This window comes from Phascolarctos cinereus, unplaced genomic scaffold (assembly GCF_003287225.1).
Source record: "Phascolarctos cinereus isolate Bilbo 61053 unplaced genomic scaffold, phaCin_HiC Scaffold_9;HRSCAF=440, whole genome shotgun sequence".
Lineage (NCBI taxonomy): Eukaryota > Metazoa > Chordata > Mammalia > Diprotodontia > Phascolarctidae > Phascolarctos > Phascolarctos cinereus.
Window position 1 is genome coordinate 49,135,009 of NW_027556402.1, and position 16,794 is coordinate 49,151,802.

Here is a 16,794-nt window from a genome sequence, read left to right on the forward strand (position 1 = left end):
ATTTGGGCAGTATTCATCAGAGGCAGGATTTGAACCCAGGTCTCCCTGTCATAAAGGACTACCCTGTAGCACCATCATCCTCACCTCTACTTCTTGGCATCCTTAGTTTCGTCCAAAGTTCAGCTCTAGTGCCACCTCCTACAGATAGCCTTTCCTGATCCCTCTCAGGTGTCAATGTCCTGCACCCAAAATGCCTTGATTTTCCTCTGTCTCTATTCTGCATACACTCATATGTGCATACATTGTTCCCTTGGTGGAATGTAAGCTTAAGGGCTTTCATTTTCATCTTGTACTTCTGGCATCTATGAAATTGCTTTGAACATAGTAGGTGCTTAATGAATGCTTGTTGATTAATTATGCCTCATTGTTTCTCATATACATAATTAATGAATATTAACAACTAAATAGTAGCACTAAATATTAACAACTAAAGTCAGACCTGGGTTCAAATTCTAGCTTATCATCTGCAAAATAGTGACAGTAATACTTGTACTATTTTACAACGTTATCATGAAAATCAAATGGGAGAATGCATGTAAAGCATCTTGCAAACTCACCAAGTACTATAGCTGGGTCCTGAATAGTACAAATAACAAATACCCGGAAGTGGTCACATGTATTTGAATTCCCACTATTCAAAGTTATAATTATGGAAAATATGGCAATCGAGTCCAGCCCAATGGAAATATGCAGTGTGAGCTGAAATAATGCTACCACTTTGGGGGGTGATTATTATTTGTACTAACTGGGACCTAAATGTGTGAGATATTATCATTTATCATAATCAAAGAGTGATGGCCAGGAATCGGATTATTTTTAAGAAGCCACTAATAGTATTTCATCACCAAATGTCCTGCTGCTCTATAAACCCTGAATGTAATGCAAGGAGATGCAGATTAAATATATGCCATTCACAGAAACATGTGGATTGCCTAACAGTCAAGCAATAGTTATTTGATTTTTCATTTTCATTTCAGCTCAGAACTTACAAGCTCAAGTGATCCACCAACCTCAGGCTCCCTAGTAGCAGGGATTCTATGTATGCACCACCACACAAGCTTGTATAGGCTTTAAAGGTTTGCAAAGTGCTTTGTATAGGTTATCTTGACCTGAGTTACATGCAACTTGTCAGGAATGAATAAAACAAGGTCATAAGATCATAGATCAAGAGGGACCATAAAAATCACTTAGTTTGACTTCTTCATTTACAGGTGAGGAAACGAAAGCCCTGACAATGGATGTGCGCAAAGTCACGGAGTCAAATGGGATTCTAACCCTGGTCCTTCTGGACTTCATGTTCTTTCCCTTACAACCAGTGGTACAGCAGTAAATGTTTAACAATGAGCTGGGGGCAGGGAATGTAGCCATAATATACTTTAAAGTTTAATCGTCATTACTAACATTTTCTCCATCACTTTCTTAAGTCTAGACCAATGGTGTCAGACTCAAATACAGACAGTCCGTTAACCCATACGGTGAAGATCTCTGTGGGCTGCATATTGACTTAGAAAACCACATATCAACATTATTGTACTTTTATTTATTTTGCTCACTATTTCCCAATTACATTTTAATCTGGTTCTGGTTTCACTCAGGAGCATTGGCTGACTGCATTTGGCTGGCGGGCTGGGTTTTTTCACCTCTGGTCTAGACAAGCAGCCCTGATCTGTATCATTCGGAAGTGTAAATGCTCACAATGAAAATTTAACAATTCGCTCTCTACAGAAGCTAGCTCCAGCTACCCTGAATTACAGCAAAATCGCATGTCCCTTAAAAGTTTGGGGAAATTGTGGCAGGATGCTACTATTTAGTACAAACATGCCTCCTGACAAATTGGGGTCCAAATTCCTGCCTTTCTCCCCCCTGTCCAAATGTGGTATGGCAAAAGGAGATAATTTCTAATCAAATAAATATATTTGACAGAAAACACAACCTCATCTTGTTACTGGAGGTGTCCTCCCTAATTTTACTGGAAATTGATTCAGAGTCAAGGTTGAACTCTATGTCATATCATTTTCATGACATAAAATAACCACGTGAAACATATCAATATGGATTATAGTATAAGATATTACATGCATGTTGGAAATGCCCACATGTACAGCCATATATTTCCTTAAAAGTCCTAATGAAAAGACACAAGATATTTTCAACACAATGGATTCTTTCTACATTGTTAGCCATGTGTTAATTCTACTTATTATAATACTAACAAAATGTTAATGTTAAGATTTTTACAATCATTCACATGTCAGGACAAAGAAAAATATGACCAACGGTTTTCATTGAGATATAAAGGAGAAAGTGTAATGCATTAATATTTGGGGCATGATAATGTTTTGTTAAGTCTAACATTATTTATTTAGGATAGAATATATTACCACTTTAATGTGACAGGTCTATTATCCACTGAGAAAAATGCAGACTACTCAGCAGCTTCCTATACAAAAAAAAAGTTGTTTGAATTTCTTGGATCATGCATGCATTTTCTTCCCTCCCCCCACAATGAGCCTACTGGGATCTGTAAGAGATTGGATTGGAATGCAGACCTGAAATATGGGGATCACTAAAGTGATACACAAGAAGATTAAGACAAAATTAAAAACATGTGCAAAAGCATGGGGCAGCAAAATGCTACAAAACCTATTCAAACATGGCATCTTGTTATAGTCAGATCATTTTTAACAACACAGGAAAAACACAATTTTATTTTTATAAGTGGGGTGAGGGGCTTGCAATGATGATGGAGAGAAAGAAGAAAGGACCAGGAGACAGAAAGGATTCCTCAAAACTCTCCATAGTTTTTCAAAAGCCATTTTCAAGCAACACACATGGAAAGAAGACACACGACCATATGGGCAGCTGTCTTGATGGTATTTGTGTGTGGTTTTCCAACTTGCATTTTTTTCCCACTGAGTAATACAGAATTATGGCATGCAGGCTACTTAGGTCCTTTCAGTTCCTATGGGGATTGACTTTCCTTTATGCTCAAGAGGCAGCTCTACAAAATATTAACATTTCGGATAAGGGGGAGGGAATATGGGACCTCTATCATTTATACAGAAGAAATGGTTTTACTTTGGAAAGACTACCTTTAATTCATTTTTAAGGCTCCTTGTCTCAGTTTTCCTCTATTGAATAGCTGCTACTGAAGTTTCTTTTGGCTACAAACAGTATAGTTTATTTTTGCAAATAAGCCCTGGAAAGAATATTGCATTTTTGTTTTATAAAGCAAGGAATTTATATCAAATTAGATTATTATTGGAAGAGTTCACTTTCTAGTAGTATATCTCCAACAACTATGAAATATATTTTATAGTTGCTTGGATTCTAATAAATGTAAACCAGGCCATGGGCCAGGCAAAGTAGTCTGGCTTTTTTAATATTTTTTAGTATAGGTCATGAGTATAGCTACTTGTGTCATTATGTCTCCAAGTTAATATTGGATGTGTCTTTTCTGCAAGGATTATGGTGCTCAGAGTCCTTAGAGACAACTCAGATGGTTCTACCTATGGTATTCTGCCAAAGAAATTCAGAATTATCCATTAATGGTAGAGTTCTTCCTCCTTCTATTGCTTTTTTTCCTTTGCACTTCTAAGTAATGAACTGAAGCACCTTAAATCAAATTATATATGCTCTAAAAAAATAAAAATAAAAGCAATGAATCTTCAATGGTAGGATTAGATGTTTATGTGATGAATTTACAAGTCATTACACTCATTTTCCAGTAAGAAATTGTTTTGATGATTACTGCTATGCAATATAGTTTGAAATCTGGTGCTGTAGGCCGCCTTCCTTCATATTGTCTTTTTCAATGATTCCCTTGATATTCTTGACCTTTTATTCCTCCAGAAGAATTTTGTTATTATGTTTTCTAGCTCTATGAAGTAATTCTTTGGTAGTTTGGTATGGCACTGAATAAGTAAATCACTTTAGGTTATGTAATAATTTTCATTATATTGGCTTGGCCTACCCATTAGAAATTAATATGTCTCCAATTATTTAGATCTGTATTTATGTGAAGTGTTTTGTAATTGTATCCATATAATTCCTGTGTATGTCTTGGCAAGCAGACTCCCAATTATTTTGTGCTGTGCACAATTTTTAAAAATGGAATTTCTCTATCTCTTCCTGCTGTGTTTTGTTGGTAATATATAGAAATGCTGATGATTTGTGTGGGTTTATTTTATATCCTGTAACTTTGCTAAAATTGTTAATTGCTTTGAATAGATTTTTTTTGTTAACTCTCTAGGGTTCTCTATGTATACTATAATATCGTTTGTGAAGAGTGATCATTTTGTTCCTTTGTTGCCTAAGCTTTATTCTTTTGCTTTCTTTTTTCTTGACATTCCTATAAGCTAGCAGTTCTAGTACTATATTGAATAATAATGGTGATAATGGACATCCTTGCTTCACCTCGATCTTATTGGGAAAGCTTCTGGTGTATCTCCGTTAGAGATAATGCTTGCTCTTGGTTTTAGAAAGATATTACTTATCATTTTAAGAAAAGCTCCACTTATCCCTATGCTTCCTAATGTTTTATAATAGGAATGGGAGTTTTGTCAGAATATTTTTCTGCATCTATTGATATAACCATATTTTTTTATGTTTTTGCTATCGATATAGTTACTTTTAGTTTTCCTAATAGTAAATCAGCCCCAAATTCCTGGGTATAAATCCCACTTGGTCATAGCATACAGTATTTTAATTAAAATTTTTTGCACCAATATTTGTTGTGAAAATTGGTCTGTTTTTCTTTCTGTTTTTGCTCTTCCTCATTTAGGTATCAAAACTATATTTATGAAGTCATTACATTTGGAAACAAAAGTGTTGACATTTTGCTTAGTCACCATTCACAAGACAGCACTTAAGGGTTATGTTTTCCCATTCAGCAAGTAACTTTCATAGGTTCTCAGAGTTGGATGGGACCCCAAAAGCATCTAGTTCAATTCATCCCTGAACATGAATGTCCTCTACCAAACCCTTGATGAATTTGATCTTGTCTGTACCTGGTTGTTTGCACATTGTCTCTACCATTATTCTATAAAGTCTTTGAGGAGAAGGCTTGTTTTTGTCTCTTTGTATCCCCAGTATTTAGAAAAGTGTCTGGCACATAGCAGGCACTTAATCTGTTGCCTTAACTTGTCAACTTGTCACATTACAGTGACAATTCTTTCTTCTAAGAAGGATGCCCCAGTGGTAGAAAAATAAATCTTATGCTTCCTGCAGCCAAGCCTCTACATGCAACACAACTCAGTAAATGTGTTGGTAGTAGCGTTGCTGTAAAATGGGAAAGCAAACACTTGAACTTGGCAGGTACATGATGCTTTAAATATTACTCCCTCCGGTTATCAGTCACATGCAACTGCAACACTTTTTAAGTACTAAGTTGTAACAGCATGTTTTTAAGGAAAAACATCATTAATTTTCAGGCAGAAAAGTAGCTTTCCTTTCAAAGAAGCCTTTAGTTATTCTGCCAACAGTTTCCTGAACCTGGGGACATGGCCAAGGTAACTTTCACAGAATCAACCTGTATCTGACCACGCATTTCCCTGTACAACATCACTAAAAGCAATCTAGTATCTTCTTGAAGACTCCTATTGAGAGAAAACCAACAATAAGGTATCAAAGAACCCATTCCACCTGAGAACAATTCTCATTGTAGGGAAAGACTGGGTGTTTTTTAAACCTCAACTCTGAATCTGCAACTTTGCATCTTCCAACTTTGGCCCCTATTTTTGGACTTTTGGAGTTAAAACAGACCTGAATGTCCCTTGCTCATTGCCCAGTGGGACAGGGGTAAACTAGAAGAAAGAAGGAAGGCTCTTGTTCAGTTTCCAAAATACAAAATAATAGCATTAGCATGAATGTGGACTATTATCTTTTCAATGGTTGTTTCTTCACGTAATCCCAAAGATAAAAATCAGTATAAAAGATAGCCAGGTAAGATTACTTTCAACACATCACTGGAGAATCATCTTTCCAAATTTGATTTCATAACCTGTGAAAAAGAGCTAGTCTATGAAACACTGATTTTAAAGATAAATACAAACTCTCTTTCCTCTTCCCTCTTGCTCTCCTTTAAACCTTACCTTCTTTCAACATTTATTTCATTTTGTTTTTTTCCCTACCCATTTCCCTGCATCTTTCTGATGCAATTTATTCAATTCTCTGCATTCTAAATGCCTCACATTCCCCACTACATCTTACTTATTATTTCTTCCTTCTATCGCTTTTTCTCCATCAACACCTTAACATGTTCCTCGATTTTAATAATTTTAATAATTTCTATTTTAATGATTATTTATTATGGTAATTATTCAATAATGACAATATTTAATATTTTAATAATTACCAACTGAGTCCAGACAATAAATTTAGAATTCAGAGACCTGGATTTAGCTTTATCTCTGCCAATAACTTTCTATGTGATTCTGGGAAAAGTCACATCCTCTCTAGGCCTCAATTTCTAATTCATAAAAATTAGTTGGATAGGTCTTGAAACACAAATCTCCAAACTGGGCTGCTTAGAACCTCCACTTCTTATACAAAATGACTTTTGATTTCTGTTTTTCAAAGACATATGTAACCAGATTAACAAATCTTTGTAAATAGAAACCAAGGTTTTCTTTAGATACTATAAGCAGTCATGTAAGTATATGCTATTAACTTAAAACAAATTGACAATTTAAGTTCAGGGGGAAGAGCTGATCTCTGAGGTCACTCCAACTCTATAATTTCAAGATTTATGGCAGCATCTTCCTAGCTCATCATCCTGTTTCTAGTCTCCACTACAATTCATCCCAAACACAGCAGGCAGAATAATTTAATTTAAACACTGTTTTAATCATGTCAGTCCCCAGCTCAAGAACTATGTTCTCCTACTTTTGGGTAAATTCAATTGGGCGCTTCTCTCACTTAAGTTATTGATATTCTAAACATCCCATGCCTCTAGCAAAGAACATTTTTCTTCATTTCCCAATCTCAGTTAAGACTCCTTAATAACCTAGCCTAAATCTCCCTGTTAACTATCATGTTGGGGAAAAAAATTAAACCTCATTAATTTGTATAGAATTTGGGCAATTAATAATGAGTGGGCTAAAATTTAGCTTCTTACCATCTACTTTTTAAAGTTTGTCTTGCAGATTATTATCGCAAAAAAGATTATTATCACAAAAAAAGGGATATGAATATCTTAAAGAAACAGACTTTAAGCGGATAATCATGCTACAGAAGCATAAAAGAACACTCTCCGGTTTGTGGCCTTAACCTCTCAGTTCTAAATATGCCTCCTCCTTGGAACACACCATTTTACATTTCCCTTTCAGGATAACTTCCAGATACCATTATTACATAGTGGGAGGTTTCTCTTTGATTTCTGGTTTCTGTGATGTATGAGGAGAACCAACTAGATACCCCTGAGTGAAGACTTGTTTTTTCCTATAAAACTCATAGTGTAGAGGTGGTGGTAAAGCCACTGGTACACCCAGAAGAGGAGGAAGGAGTAAAGGAAAACTGGCCAAGCGAAAACCAGGGCAGCCTCTGCGCAGCACCATTGTTGACCTCCTTCTCACCCTTCCCTGAAGATCACCACACCCAAGGTTCAGTGAGCATTCTGACTGCAGCTCTCCCTTTCCTGTCCTGACCAAGAGGTGCAGGTCCTATCTGAGTGCTATCCTATTGAGATTGGGGGTACATGGGAATAGAATTTAAGCTGCTCTGGCTGCAGCCTTCCCTTGTCACACCTTCTCCTAGGTGTCTCCTCGTGCAAGTTAAAACACGCTATAATAAAAGCCTAAGTATTTACTGGTTTAAGTAATTAAACTTTAAGTATTTACTGGCTAGCCTGATGTGTTTATGAGACAGATTGAGGCAATGCTACAATAGACTGGGACATATTAGTCTTCCTTATTTGAACAGAGAATTAACAAAACTTCAGTCTCAGAATGGGTAAGGATTTAGGCAGTCTTCTAATCCATTAGATAAAGGATTAATGTATTACTTCTGACCCTTATCTATTCATTAAATGAGTCTGGCCGTAATACCTCTTGGAAATAGGTAACAGCAGCACTTCATGCTATTAGTATGTTTCTTAAAGTAATGGCACTTCTTGCCAAGTATCTGTAACTAAGAATTTCCACTAAAGTAAGGGTTTTATCTTTTTTTGTGTCATAGACCCCTTGGCTACAGTCTGGCAAAACCTGTGGAGCCCTTCTCAGAATCGGGTGCCTAAGTTCATAAAATCAAATGCATAAGATTACAAAGGAAATCAATTATATTGGAATAAAGGAGCAATTTTGTTTTCCATCCAAGTTTACCGACCTCCTGAAATCTAGTTGGGGCCCAGGGACCCCAGTTTAAGAACCCCCACACTAATGTTTACTGACCTTTGCCTTGATTATTCTTATTAGCTAAAGACGTATTGCATGTTTATTATTGTTGTAATTTATGTTCTCTAAGCAAAGAAAGGAAGAAAAGGAAACTATGCCAAACATTAGCAACTGCAGTTACAGAGTGTCTGGCATTGAGAACAAATTGCTATAAAATCAAACAGCTTTTAATAAATTAGTGACTTAGTGTTAAATGACACTGATTTCAGAGCGACAGAATTCATGTATAATGGTCCCAATATGGACTGAATAGGCAAATATCAAGCATGAAATGGGTAATTTTTAGTAAGGTGACATTCCTACAACTTTAGCTAATTTACCTGGCATGTGGTTAGTAGCCCCCACCTTTGGATTTCTGAGTAGCTGAGGATAAATTTTTTTTAAAGTTATGTGACTGTATTTTTGTTTCAGTTTAGTGGGCTTTAAATCAATGAGTATGAACTACACTCTCACTCAATCAATAAACATTTATTAATACCTAATACATGCCAGGCAGCTAGCTAGGTGTTTCAGTAGATAGAGTACTGGGTCTGGAATCAGGAAGACCTAAGTTCAAATCTGGCCTCAGACACTTACTAACTGTGTGACTGTGAGCAAGGCATTTAGCCCTGTTTGCCTCAGTTTCCTCATCTGTAAAATGAGCCAAAGAAGGAAATGGCAAAACACTTGAGTATCTTTGCCAAGAAAGCCCCATGGATGTTTATTGGTGTGCTATAGTCCACAGGGTCATGAAGAATTGGACATAACTAAACAACAACATGTCAGGCACTGTGCTAACTTCTGGGAAGACAAAAGGAGGCAAATGGCTGTCCCTGCCCTCAAGGAACTTGCAGTCTAATGGGGGAGACAACATTCAAACAAATATACACTAAGCAAGCTATAAATAAATAATTGATAAATAAATAAATACATAATCAATAAATAATTAACAGAGGGAAGGCACTGGAATTAAGAGGAGTGGGGCAAAGCTTTCTGAACAAGGTGAGGTTTTAGTTGGGACTTAAAGGAAGCCAGGGAGATTGATAGAGAGAGAGAGGAAGAAGAGTATTCCAGACATGGGGAACAGCCAGTGAGAATGCCCAGAGCCAAGGGATAGAGTGTCTTATTTGTGGATCAACAAGTAGAGTGGCATCACGTGTCAGGGAATAGTGTGTATGAAGCCTGGAAAGGTAGGAGGGGGCTAGGTTATGAAGGGTTTTAAATGCCAAACAGAGTATTTTGTCTTTGATCCTGGAGGCTATAGAAACCACTAGAATCTATTGAATAGAGGAGCGACATGGTCAGTTGTACTGCTTATACTGGGTGGGTTAAATTGCTTTTAAGCTGAAGATAAAACCTCGTTTTATACTGTAGATGAAGTCCCACAAACACACATGTATCCAAACTATTTTGTTCCTTGATCATGGTAGCCCTAGATTTCTTCTGAAACCCTCTGTAGGTCTCTTTTAAGCATCTAAATCACGTATTCATTACAAAAGTATAAGGCAATAAAAGCATTCTATGCAAATTCCATTGCATGGACTTTATTTTACTTAGTAAAAACCAATCTTTTGGTTTTGTACCTATAAAGCAATTTTTTTTTATAAAAGCAAGTTTGTATTCCTCCATATAAACTCCTTCTGAGTTTATGCACTAATCTATGGTGGGAGGCAGATATAAATGAGACGTTTTTCTTTTCACATCAAAAAGCAAACCAAAGGTCAAATGTAAATGAAGTCTCTGCTTGGACAGTAAATACCTATCAAATTAACTGGACAGCTGGTTAAATATACAGATAAAAGTTGGCTTGTAGGATCAGTCTTGGAGAACTTAGAATAAATTTTCCCATAGATTCAATAATATGAACTATGGTTGAGTTCCCTCCCAAAATTATAGTTTAATTTAGTTGGTTGCATACATTGATTTACACGTTGACTGACCAGGAAATTTTCTATGTGTTCATTTTATGAAAGGGAGTTCTTTTGAGTCAAGAAGCCCATTATTTAAGTTCATTGCCTTTTTTTCTTTTTCTTTTTCTTTTACAACTGAAGAGAACTAGGAAAATCAATTTAACGTAGAAAAGAAAAAAAAATTATCACAGTACAGAGTTGATATGAATTGTGACATTTTCCTATAACTTGTGAGATTTTAGGCCACACTAAAAACCACCAGCCTATATAGGCAGCCCATAAAACCCTGATTAACCACAAGGTTAAAGTATTATGGCAGACAATTAGATGTATAGCCTATTAAGCTGGTCCAACAATTGGTAGATTTTGGATAGTCACTACAAATTGATGGGCAGCTAGGTAGTGCAGTGGACAGAACAGAAGGCCTGGAAGGTCTGAGTTCAAATGTGGCATCAGACATTTGCTAGGTGTGTGACCATGGGCAAGTCACTTAACCCTGTCTGGTTCCTCCATCTGTAAATGAACTGGAAAAGGAAATGGCAAGCCATTTTTGGGAGGCAATCAGGGTTAAGCAACTTGCTTATGGTCACATAGTTAGTATCTGAGGCTGGATTTGAACTCAGTATCTTTTGCAACTTAGTATATTTCCCAAATGGCATCATGAAGTATTGGATACTGAACAACAACAGACTGACATTGAAATTGGTACTATATTTAAAGGAGAAGCACACTGAAGTATAACGGATAGAGTGATAGGGCTGGGAATTAGAAAGTCCTATGTTAAAATCTCTCCCCTCCCACTTACTATGCACACTTACCTTAACGTGAGTTGCTAAGCTCAATGTCCTGATCAACTCCCAAAGACAAAATCCACCATGTCAATATCGATGGAGAGAGCTCCTCACTTTGATAAAATCAGATCCTTTGTACAAATATAGGATCATTAGACTTAAAGCTAAAAGCAACTTTGGAGATTATGTAGTCCAGTCCCCTAATTTAACAAATGAGGAAATCAAGGCCAAAAAGGGGGAAATTATTTGTCTAAGATCACATAGGCATTAAGTGGTAGAACTAAAATTTAAAGCCAGGTCTTCTGACTTCAAATGCCAAGCTTTTTCCACTATACCACACTGTCTCCTATTGTGTGAGTCATATGTTTGAATCATATAAAACCTAACCATCATTCATAAAAATGATTGCCATGGAAAAATCAATTCCAACTCGGAGTGCCAAGAACATAGTTAGTTATCCACAAACATTTATGTATGTGTATGTAAATATATGTGTGTTTATATATATTATATATACATATATCACACAAATGACCTAGATTCTCTTTTCTCTTCTTGGTTTCATATACCTGGTGAGGGAGGTGGGTGAGATGTGGAGAAGAAGACCAATGAAGAAGAGGTATTTATCTTACATATAAATAAGATGGAAATTTCTGAGAACTGAGGGTACAGACAAGGAAATCTCAAATAACCCGAAACTCAATAACTTATTAAAAGCCTAAGTATGAGAGTTTTATAAAAATAGGGAGCTTGAAAATTTCTTCCTTCAAAAAAAAAAAAGAAAAGTAGGCCTACTGCTTATGGAACAAAAATAAACTCACTTTACATTTGGAGTCAACACTGCCTGTAAATTTTATGCATTGGGAAACTTTTGGGGAAAGTGTTCATAGTATATATTACTGAGATCATTTTTTATTGAACCAAACAAAAGAAAAAGGAAATTTTAAATGAAACCTGATCAAATAACAGAAACATTTCAACAATTTAAAAACCCTATAAAATGTAAAAATATCCACATTTCACTTTAATGTAGGTGGAATTTTTCAGTCACTATAGCTAATCCTTACAGGTCTATGTGCAATAATCCAATGTAATATGTACCTTTGATAAATTCTCTCCAGAAAAGTTGACTTAAGGTAAAGTGTTAACACAAGATATTATGTAGTGGTATAAATTAGTTCAGTTGTATGCACTGATTTACACACTGACTAACCAGAGAACTTACTATGTGTTCATTCTGTGAAGGGGAGTTCTTCTGAGTCAACAAGACTATTATTTAAATTCATCACATTTTTTAACAACTGAATGAAACTAAGAAAAGCAGTTTAACTTGAAAAAGAAAATATATAAAGGTATAGAGTTGACATAGACTATATGACATTCTCCTATAACTTGTGAGACTTTAGGCCACGCTAAAACCCACCAGTCATTTGATGGAGCTGTGATTTCAATGTGGGCACACCTTCTAATGGTACAGATTGCAATCCATTCATACTTCTTTATCCCATATGACTCTTTCTCCTTTTCTCACTTAAAACCTCTATTGAAAGTCCACTCAATAGTCTGGAGGTGTTGGTCTTATAACACACTGAAGGTACCAGCATAGTACTTAAGTTGTCCAGCTTAACACATGCCCCTTTCTTTTCCATTCATATAATGTCCTGCATGGCATCTTTTATTATAACACCTTTTCATCCAAATCATCCTTAGTGATAGGCTACAATTGATTTACATTCTTCATCTTTCTCTCCACTGCCCAATGGGTCACCTGCAATCTTGATTCTTTAGAGATTATGCTATTTACTGATTTGCAGTCATAAAGTATAATGGTATTTAAGATGAGGTTTTTTTGAGGGGGAAGGGGGAGCGAGGCAATGGGGCCAGATTTGAACTCAGGTCCTCCTGACTCCAGAGCCAGTGCTCTATTCATAGGCAAAGTAGGCAATTCAGCCTACTTTCATCCCACCCCCTTACCTTAGACCAAGCTCAATGTCAATCTATAGTGACCATCCAAAATCTACCTACTATTGGACCAGCTTGGTAAGTTATCCATCCAATTGCCTACCAAAGTCTAGACAAAACACTTTTTTAATCCACTTGGGAATTTTTTATTTTATTCTAGAGGCAAGAAAAGAGTCATTGGCGATTTTGAGCAAGGGGGAACCTATGCTTGAGGATTATCAACTTGGCAGCTATGTGGCATATGGCATTAGAGAGACTGAAGCTAGGGAGACTATTGTGAGAGGTGACAAAGATTCTTACTAGGATAGTGACCATGGTAGTGGAGAGAAGGTGTCAGATGAGAGAGATATTAAGGTGGTCTAATTAATAAAGACTTAGCAACTGACTCGATATGAGGGGTGAGAGAAAGAGAGAAGAGTGTAGACCAGTGTCTCACACTGTGAATCTAGGAAATTGGACTATGGCAGTGACTTCAACAGAAATCAAGGTGTTAGGAAAAAGAGTGAGTTTGGGGTAGGAAATAATGAGTTATGTGGGTTGCTGAAAGGCCACACAGTCGGGTGTGTGTCAGAGACAGGACATGAACTCACATCTTCCAGTAGCCAAGAGTGGATAATGCCATGTTGCCTCAAGCCCAATAATTATGTGTATCATTTAATAGCATTATGTTACAAAATAATTTATATTCATCACTATTTCCTACTAATTCCTAATATTTAAAAATTTGTACCAGGCTTTATATTAGCCTCTTTTTGTTTTTGTTTTTCCCCATTTACACACATTTCTCTGATATGCTAAATTTTTTTCAATCTGTTTCTTGAATTCACATTTCTTTCATCATAATTCACATCTTCAGCAGTAGAAACATACTGAAACTATAGAAAACAATTCAGTTCCTGTGTATAAATAACCAAAAGTAGCTGGTAGGAATGGATTTGAAGTCCTTGATCTACACAGATTTACAACAAGATTATTAGCACGTGATTAATAAGCAGCTAATGCAAACCAGCTCACGCTCCCTGTTTGCTAAGTTCTTCTATCTCACTTTCAAGTTCCATGGCAATGTTTCAAACCAGTTAAGAGTCCTGCTTTATTTGGTTGTACATTGTTAAACTCACCATCTGGTCAGACAGCTGATGTAACTGAAAGGGCTGAGAGGGGCCCCAGGCTTCCCTCCTAGGAAATATTTGTTCTACCATGTTGTGTAATGATTACCAGTAAATAGCTATTTTTAATGTGTCAGTTGAAAAGAAGTGTAGAAAATTTCAACGTTGAGGAAATCTACATTGGAATCAGTTCCTTATGAGGGAGCTCTCTTACCTGTGGACCCGGCTGACCCTGCAAATAAAGAAAAAAGAACAAAGAATTACAAAATTGTTTTATTCCTATTTCACTACCAGAGTTGATAGTAGGAAAGACCTTTTTTAAAAAAAAATGCTTGTTGATTTTTTTAATATCACCTTCATTTCCAAACTTTCGTTTTGCCTCTATCTTTCCATACCTAGAGGGTCCCCTCCTCTACAAATAAGGAAGACAGATCAATTTTTCTCATCTCTTCCTTGGGGCCAAGCTTGAACTGACCTTCATTATTAAAAAGAAGGATCTCCCCACCCTCCACCTCCAAAATAGTACCAACTTATGTAAAATCCTTATTTGATGATTTCTTGAAAATTGCATTACACCCAAAGGTCAATTGAATTCTTAATTCCATGTCAAGATAACTGCATTTCAAATCTCAAATTTTTACAATTTAACTCATACAGTTCCAGAGTGACGTGAAAACATTAGCATTCACTGAAATGTGACTGGGGATGATAGAAGGAAAGGAAACAATAAATTGGTTCAATATATTGTAACGAATGAGTCATTTGATGGGAAAGTCTCCATAGCCCAGAGAACCAAATGTGTGGCTATGAGCTACAGCTTCACAGATGACCAGATCATATGTCATGACAAAGAGGCACATGAGAAGCAGGCACATTTGATGATTCGCTGAGCCTTTGGCTTTCCTAGTATCCCAGGAACATTTTTTTCCCTTTTTAATTCAATAGAATTGAGCCAAAGGCTGTAAAAAACATTATGAAACATCTTCAGCTCAGTGAAAGTGGATCATAACTCCTAACGGTCAATAAGGTTTATGACCTCTAACCAACTTAATGCATTTTGAATGTCATTTTTTGTTTGAGGCTGTTAACGTTTTTAAAAACAACATAATTGAACTGCTTCTAACCAAAAAAAAAAGAACTCCAAAAAAACCAAAAAACCCAATCACTAAAAAAATACAAGTATTGATTATCCATCACTTTCTTAAACATCTTTAATCAGTTTTTCTGTTCCATGAGATGAGATGACAGGGTTCTGTGAGTCAGAAAATAGAAAAAATATTGTTCATGATGGGGATATCAGGGTTGGGCAGTAAGAGGAAGGCAGGAACCAAGGAAAGCAATTTGAAAATGTCTGCTTAACCCTGCTGGAAAATGGGGCAACCCTAGTCAAGGTTTCTTAACCTGTGGTTCACAGACTCCCAAAAGGTCTGTGGATGGAATTCAAGGGATCACTGAACTTGGATAGGAAAAAATACACCTTTATTTCAGTGTAATTGCTTTCCTTTGTAATCCTATGTATTTATTTATGCATTTAAAATTTTTCTTTTGAGAAGTGGACAGTAGGTTTCACCAGATGGCCACAGGGATCCATCACACACACATATACACACACACACACACTGAGAGAGAGAGAGAGAGAGAGAGAGAGAGAGAGAGAGAGCGAGCAACAAGAATCCCTGCTCTGAGTGTTCTGACCTAAAATACCATGACAGGAACAGTGTAGACCAGTGGTAGCAAATTCAAATAGAAGTGGGGAGGGGGAGGGCCACTAAACCATACATACGGATCCCTGTGGTCTACATATTGACTTAGAAAAACACACCTACCATTTCTTTTCTTTCTTTCTTTCTTTCTTTCTTTCTTTCTTTCTTTCTTTCTTTCTTTCTTTCTTTCTTTCTTTCTTTCTTTCTTTCTTTCTGTTTTTTTAGGCAATTGGGGTTAAGTGATGTGCCCAGGGTCACACAGCTAGTAAGTGTCAAGTGTTTGGTCCAAGGCCAAATTTGAACTCAGGTCCTCCTGACTTCAGGGCTGGTGCTCTATCCACTGCACCACCTCACTGCCCCTCCCCTACCATTTCTATGGTGCTTACCGTGCACCAAGCACTGTGCTAAGCACTTTTCAGATATTTTCTCACTGATTCCCACAATGTTGTTTGTCCTTTGTTCTCAGAGGACCCATGACATCACGAAGGTGATGTCATGACTTGCAAGTGACTTGGATTTCAGGGAGGCAGTGCTCTGCAAGGTCACCAGCTTCACTCTCTCCTCCAGAGCCAACTGGATCTAATATCAAGATATAGATCAGGACAACTGGAGATGGCCGCGGATGCAGTGGAAGACCTTGTCCTTTTTAAGCTAAGATCTTTGCCAGGTCTCAGTTTGTCTGAGGCAACAAGCATTTTACAAATATTATCTCATTTGATCCTCACAATAACCTTGGGAGGTCGGTACTATTATTATCCCCATTTTATAGATGAAGAAACTGAGGCAAAGACAAATTAAGTGACTTGCCCAGTTTCACCTAGCTAGTAAGTGTTTCAGGCTGAATTTGAACTCAGATCTTCCTAACTCCAGGCCGGGCATTCTATCCATTGGGTCACTTAGCTTTTGTCGGTGGTGGTGTTTTTAATACATCAACACAATAAAATCAGAAAGAA

The 16,794-nt window shown here is 36.7% G+C and overlaps 1 protein-coding gene across 1 annotated transcript in view; it reads right to left on the reverse strand.

Annotated features, from left to right (window-relative positions):
* The window catches only part of COL25A1 (collagen type XXV alpha 1 chain), a 563,954-nt gene that overhangs the window by 198,993 nt on the left and 348,167 nt on the right, over positions 1–16,794 (reverse strand). The window contains exon 5 of the mRNA XM_078148267.1: positions 14,353–14,370. Coding sequence (XP_078004393.1) covers positions 14,353–14,370 — 18 coding nt within the window. The remainder of the gene's footprint in view (positions 1–14,352; positions 14,371–16,794) is intronic.